Source organism: Xiphophorus couchianus, chromosome 14, assembly GCF_001444195.1.
Source record: "Xiphophorus couchianus chromosome 14, X_couchianus-1.0, whole genome shotgun sequence".
Taxonomy (NCBI): domain Eukaryota; kingdom Metazoa; phylum Chordata; class Actinopteri; order Cyprinodontiformes; family Poeciliidae; genus Xiphophorus; species Xiphophorus couchianus.
The window spans coordinates 23,759,960-23,766,912 of NC_040241.1; the positions used below are offsets into that span (position 1 = coordinate 23,759,960).

Consider the following 6,953-nt stretch of genomic DNA (forward strand, 5'->3'; position numbering starts at 1 on the left):
TTATTTTTCTTCCTTCGATATTGAATTAATTGATATGTTTTTATGCATATTTCTAATTTCGAGAGTCGGCATCCATTGTAATGAATTTTACTGCAGTAGCAGAAAGCTACCAGTAGGAGGCAGCGTCGTAATCGCTCCAGATTCTGTATCACTGACAACAGAACAGATTCCAGGAGGATTTGTTCTATCCTGTTTACAGGAAGGTCAGCATCTGTTAGACTGACACCAGTCCTGGTGCGTGTAACACCTGCACTTCCTCCAACCGCTCCACCAAACACCAACCTCTCCACCTGTTGGGCACCAGCATTGGAAGAAGATGTGGATTGAAGAGAGGGAGGCTCAGTACTTGGACCAGGTGCAACAGAAAGCTGTTCCCATCTCAATTTTTCCTTTTCTGCCTTCAACTGCAAAATTATCTCCCATAACATCTTTCCAACAGGCAGCGTTATGCCAAGCAGGTTCTGATAGACACCGATAGTCTCACACCAGGGATAAATGTTATGGTTATGTCAGCGTGCAGCCGTGTGTGTGTGAGCAGATAAAACAGACAGAGAAAAGACTAACAGTCCTTTTGTCCATTACAGAATGTTCCTTATGAATTTCTTGTAACATTTCTTGTCTGTAAAAACACAAGATTCATAGTTTCTTTTACGAAGGACATTTTAGTTCCAGTTGTCTTTTTGGTTTTCACAATGTAACATCAGGGCTTTTTTTCTATTTTTGTATTGATGGTTGTCCTTAACTTGATGTTTGCTAGCACATTAGCTCCACTTTACCCTTAACTAACTTTTAGCCACATAAAACATGTTTTTATTCTATTAGCAGATGAATATGTAATCACATCTATAATGAATCAAATCACAGACTGGTAATCGTCGGTTCATCTTGTTACTCCACGTCACTGCTGCTGGTCCTTCTCCCTGTTTTCCTCTTGGTCTCTTCAAGTCTCTGGTTTGGGTTTAGTTTTTTTTTTTCCGAGTTTGATTTTTAGTTAAATCTAAAACAGAACTTTTTCATCTCATCGTAATGCTTTGGACTTTAAAGCCACTCAGTCCATCATGGTCAGTTTGGAATGAATATATGTAATGTAAACATCTTAATATAAATAAAAATATATTTTTTAAGAACCACAATAAAGCCTAACCTTGTTACAACATAAATTGGCAAAAATTGACTTTTTTCCATAAATCTTCAAGTTAAGAACTAAAATATAAGAATGTTTTTACAGCCAAAATATTTCCTGCAAATGGTGCATATTGTAGATTTATAGTCAGAGTAATGATATCAATAAACACTTGACAAAATATTGCCACTGATGCAGGCCGTCCACTTTAGTGGACAAGTGATCATTTGTAATTTCTCCAAATACAAGGTTATTATTTGGAATCTACATCAGTAGTATTAGTCTTTAGAACCTGCTTGATGTCACAATATATTTTTTTACTTGCTAGAGTTTTTTACAGTAGAAGGAGGGACAGGATATTCTTGAATTGGTCAGCATGTTTTATCATCTGTCTGCCATATTGGATTTAATTAAATTTTCTTGCACTTGCAGTGGATGGCCAGTAGTTGGCAGTGTATTGTATGATGCTCTAGTGACCACTTTAGTGGTCTGTGTGCATTTACAAAATAAAAAAAAAACCATATAAACATAAGAAAATGGCTTTTAGATGGCTGACCACTGTCTGCTATGCATGAAATGGGTTATATATATAATCCATGGTCTGAGATACTAACAGGGCTGTTTCTCAGTCATGAAATGTATTTGGAGCCTCAGTTGTGCAGAAGTTTGTGAAGTCAAGATCCTACCTGGGAGACACAGAGTGAACTTAGTTCCTGTGAGTTTTTGTCAGACAAAATGTGAGTTCAGGACATATTTGAAATATTTTTAAAGCAAAATGTTTAAATGATGTCATGTGGCACATTGTAATGAGTCTTACAGCGAGGCTGCAGACAGCAAAACAAATAAAAGGGTTTGATGTTTAAGTCACATTCATGCAGAAGCCCACTACAGGTCAAGGACTAGAACAACATGTTTAAGATCATTTTAATACAGCAGTGGGACCAAGTCAGTGCTTTACAAGTCTCAAGTCTTTATCCTTACATCCCGAGTCAAGTCTCAAGTCTGAAACTTGGAATGTCAAGTCCTTTCGAGTCCTTTTTTTAAAACAATGTGGCTATTATGTGTTAAATGTAAATAATAGATCACGTTCTTTTTAAAATCTGTATTTATCTCAAATCTTGATAAAACAGGCAGCGGAACACAAAGTGTAACAAAACACCATTTTAAAATGACCAATTTCACATCTTGGTGTTGATGAAGAAGTGTTGCATGAAGAAAACTTGGCAGCACCCAGGTCCGTTTACAGGTTCAGGACCCGACCAAAACCCCAGTGCCGTAACATGGAGAAATAATGAACTCTGGTTAAGTATAAAACAGGCTTTAATGCCTAAAATGATGAAATGTTACAGGTTATACAAATGGAACAGATACAGAGGGACATTCACCGTCCAGCGCTGGGCTCCACTCAGCTCACCTTACTGCTGACACCAGCTGAAGGAAAGATTGTAGAGCGAGTTCAGCTTCATCTTCTCCTCATTCTGCTCCCTCTGTAAGGATTACAGTATCGCTTTTTGTTTTTGTGTGACTGTCGCCAGTCTTAAATGTTATGGTTATGTCAGCGTACAGCCGTGTGTGTGTGAGCAGATAAAACAGACAGAGAAAAGACAAACAGTCCTTTTGTCCATTACAGAATGTTCCTTATGAATTTCTTGTAACATTTCTTGTCTATAAAAACACAAGATTCATAGTTTCTTTTACGAAGGACATTTTAGTCCCAGTTGTCTTTTTGGTTTTCACAATGTAACATCAGGGCTTTTGTTCTATTTTTGTATTGATGGTTGTCCTTAACTTGATGTTTGCTAGCACATTAGCTCCACTTTACCGTTGCCACTGATGCAGGCCGTCCACTTTAGTGGACAGGTGATCATTTGTAATTTCTCCAAATACAAGGTTGTTATTTGGAATCTACATCAGTAGTATTAGTCTTTAGGAGCTGCTTGATGTCACAATATATTTTTTTACCTGCTAGAGTTTTCTACAGTAGAAGGAGGGATGATGCACTAGTGACCACTTTAATGGTCTGTGTGCATTTACAAAATAGCAAAAGCAAAGAATCATGGGTGATAAAAGAGATCTATGTCATCAGTTAAAATGTTACCATATGTTTGTGTCAAATGTGTTTTAAAAATCAGAATTGTTTTCATTTAATTGGATGACTTTCTGTGAATTGTTTTTTTTTGTTGTTGTAATTTTGCATTTACAACAAATGCCAATGCTCTTCACTACCCAGCATTGTAATTTTGTTCTTTTTCCAAAAAAGAAGCAAACCCTTTTCTGTTTGTGTTGAGGGTCATTTTCACAGCTCATCAATAAACAAAATGATTCAACTTTTGGGAACAAAGGCAGATCTGAATTTTAAGCAAAACAGTTTTTTCTTGATGAAAAAGTTCTTGTTTCATTGGCTGATTATTTAAGTAACAAGAGGGAAAAATCTTTTGTTATTAGTGAAATAATCTGTCAATAGAACAAGAACATTTTTCAAGTTTCTTTAGAACCATGAACTGTTAAAGTTCCTTTGTATGCAAGTGCAGAACAGTGTTCGTCTTGTGATTGGACCGGTCAGTGTCCGTCCTGTGATTGGACCAGTCAGTGTCCATCCTGTGGTTGGACCAGTCAGTGTCCATCCTGTGATTGGACCAGTCAGTGTCTGTCCTGTGATTGGACAGGTCAGTGTCCGTCCTGTGATTGGACCAGTCAGTGTTCATCCTGTGGTTGGACCAGTCAGTGTCCGTCCTGTGATTGGACCAGTCAGTGTCCATCTTGTGATTGGACCGGTCAGTGTCCGTCCTGTGGTTGGACCAGTCAGTGTCCATCCTGTGATTGGACCAGTCAGTGTCCATCCTGTGATTGGACAGGTCAGTGTCCGTCCTGTGATTGGACCAGTCAGTGTCTGTCCTGTGATTGGACAGGTCAGTGTCCATCCTGTGATTGGACCGGTCAGTGTCCGTCCTGTGGTTGGACCAGTCAGTGTCAATCTTGTGATTGGACCGGTCAGTGTCTGTCCTGTGATTGGACAGGTCAGTGTCCTTCCTGTGATTGGACCGGTCAGTGTCCGTCCTGTGATTGTTGGCCTCCTGTCCAGCAGGAAGTTTTGAACAGAGTTTAAAAGCTGTTGCAGGACTGCAGACATTCACAAGAAGCTGGACCAGCAATGGCTCTGCTGAAGGTTCTGCTGCTGCTGCTGGGTCTGGGTGAGTCAGACAGACTGGACAGACTGGAGACACTGGAGACACTTCCACTGGTTCCAGAGAGGCTGCTGCTCTCTGTGACTCTCAAGCTTCCCTCTGATTCTGTTTCAGACAGAAAATTCTTTGCATATAAACAGTGATGCTTTTTTGTCCTTTTTGTTCCAGCAGTCATGTTTGCACCAAATTTATTGAGTACAGTCCTCCTTTTTCTTCTTCAGGTGTTTCAGTGAACTCAGCTGTTTCTCTGCAGAAGAGAATCATTGGAGGTCGTGACTGTGATGTCACCGACCGTCTTTATCATGTTCGGCTGTTGAGCACAAACGGTACTGCATCGACCCTGTGTGGAGGAACTCTGATCCACTCAGAGTGGATCCTGACTGCAGCTCACTGCTGGGAGTCAGAGGCAGGATGGTAGGAGAGAGACATTAAGGCAGTTTTATCTGCAGATGGTCAGGTTCTCTGTGTGTTCATTACAATCTAACCTTTTCTGCAGGACTAACAAAGCAATATTTAAAGTTCATCCACGGACTGCTACCCAGGAGACTCAGGTGATCCAAAATGATCCTGTGATTTATACTCACCGCGGCCAGAAGCATGACATCATGCTGCTGAAGCTTCGGAGACCAGTAACAGATGTCCCACTTGCTCTGCTACCAAATTGCAAGAAACGCCCTAAAAAGTAAGTCTTTTTCTGATCAAAACCATGACAGAGTTTCCGTCTCCAGTCCTGCTGCCTCTGCTTCAGCACACCTGAGTCAGGTAATCAGGCCACCAGCAGAACCAGAACCCATTTAGCTCAGGTGTGTTGGACCAGAGACACATGTAAAGGACGGAGGACACCGTCACTGAGGACTGGAGGTGGACACTCCTGTGCCAGAGGATGAAGACCCTCATGGATTTATTTTCTATTCTTTATAACAATAATTCTTTACACTGTTATCTTGTGTTTTTACATGTTATTCTTGTGTTTTAGAGGCAGTACTGTTCAGCTGGTAGGAGAGGGAGGAACAACAACCGGCCCCTTTAATAAGCGAAGTGAGAGAAATATTGAAGTTATGAGAATAAAATCTTTGTCTCTGTCTCTACTGAGAAGGTGGAGTGAAGAACATGTTTATGATTTTCATGTTTCTCTTTAGTCCCCAATGCTCCTATTTCAACAAATCTTCAGTGTGTCGATATGAAGGTTTCTGCTGTTACCCACTTCGAGTCGACATGTGGGAATATATTCCTCGCCAAAGAACGGGACAAGGATATATGTCATGTAAGTTTGTTTCTTCAATATTTCTCTGCAGTGATTATTAGACTTTTCTGTTTTACAACATAAATTAATATACTGATGTAATTTTTTCTACAGGGCGACTCTGGTTCAACGGTGGAGTTCAACTACAGGACTTATGGTGTGATTACTGAATGTTCAGGAGGATATGCATGTCAGGTGCCAGTTAGAATCATGGATGTGTGTGAATACATGGGCTGGATAAAACAAATAACTGGGCTTAAACTATAATGAAACAAAATTCTCATCAAATTTCCTCTCAGATATAATTTTATATCTGTATTTTCATCAGTTTGTAGTTTGCAGAATTATGATAAATTAATCACCTGACCTGGAGCTTCCTCTGAATCAAACATGAAAAATAAATAAAGGAATGAAAAAGAAACATTTCCTGTCTGATCGTCTTTACATTCATGGTTCAGTTTGTTGATATTTTCCCTGAACTGAGTCTAAAAATGTGACATGAGTTTTAAATCACATGAAGAGGAACACCAGATTCATTTATTCAGTTTTTGTCTTTATTTTACAGCAGAAATGAACATGCAGCATCTAAACTCTGCAGCTCTGGAGTTACTATTCCTGATTTAGTCCTAGAAAACTTTAAACTCCAACAAGACCAAAGAGCTACATAAAAATAATGAAACCAAAGTCACATGATACAACAATTAATATCCTAATAACTTAAAAAGAATCACACTTTTAATAAATATACGAAGGAAATAAAAAGTTCAATGATTAAAAACAGTCAAAATCTGGAATGCAAGAAGTTTAAAGAAAATACTTTTAAAAACTGGTAAAACTAATTAATGTAGCTTCTGGTTGCCTCAAATTTAACATGAAAATGTCCTCTATTGCAGTTAAGCAAAATGTCGCTGTTAATTTTAATTTTAACATTTTAAAGGCTTACATAAAGCTATAAAAAGAATAATTATTTTAAGAACATTAAATATCTGCTGTAATAAATAAAGTAGGAAGAGCACATATATTTTCTTTCACTGTTGAAATTAAAATCTAAAATACAAGTTTATGTAAAACTTCAAAATTACAATTTGGTTTTCAAAGTTTTGAATTTGACAGAAGTGCTCTGTAAATTTTATAGCAACATCTGGAAAAGGTGAAAAGATGTTAGCAGATGCTAAAATATGTAATTAAATACATCGTTACGTTTTTCACTGAAGATGTTACATCAAATTAAACAAAGAAGGTTTGCATTATCAAATATGAGCCTTTTTAATTCAATAATCACTGTTCAAATATTAACAATCTGAACTTATTTCTATGCCACCAAGAATATTTCATGGTGCTATTAAATTAAACTTTTCTAGAGAAGTGATTTTTTTCATTTTACTCTTCATACTTAGACATT

At 38.1% G+C, this 6,953-nt stretch overlaps 1 protein-coding gene across 1 annotated transcript; it reads left to right on the plus strand.

Moving 5' to 3' along the window:
- Positions 1-4,175: 4,175 nt before the first annotated feature.
- Positions 4,176-5,972, plus strand: LOC114157831 (snake venom serine protease Dav-PA-like). Its single transcript, XM_028038995.1, has 6 exons — positions 4,176-4,314; positions 4,530-4,722; positions 4,805-4,990; positions 5,285-5,346; positions 5,448-5,572; positions 5,666-5,972. The coding sequence occupies exons 1-6, from the start codon at positions 4,275-4,277 to the stop codon at positions 5,816-5,818; spliced, it is 759 nt and encodes a 252-aa protein (XP_027894796.1). The 5' UTR covers positions 4,176-4,274; the 3' UTR covers positions 5,819-5,972.
- The last annotated feature ends 981 nt before the right edge of the window (positions 5,973-6,953 follow it).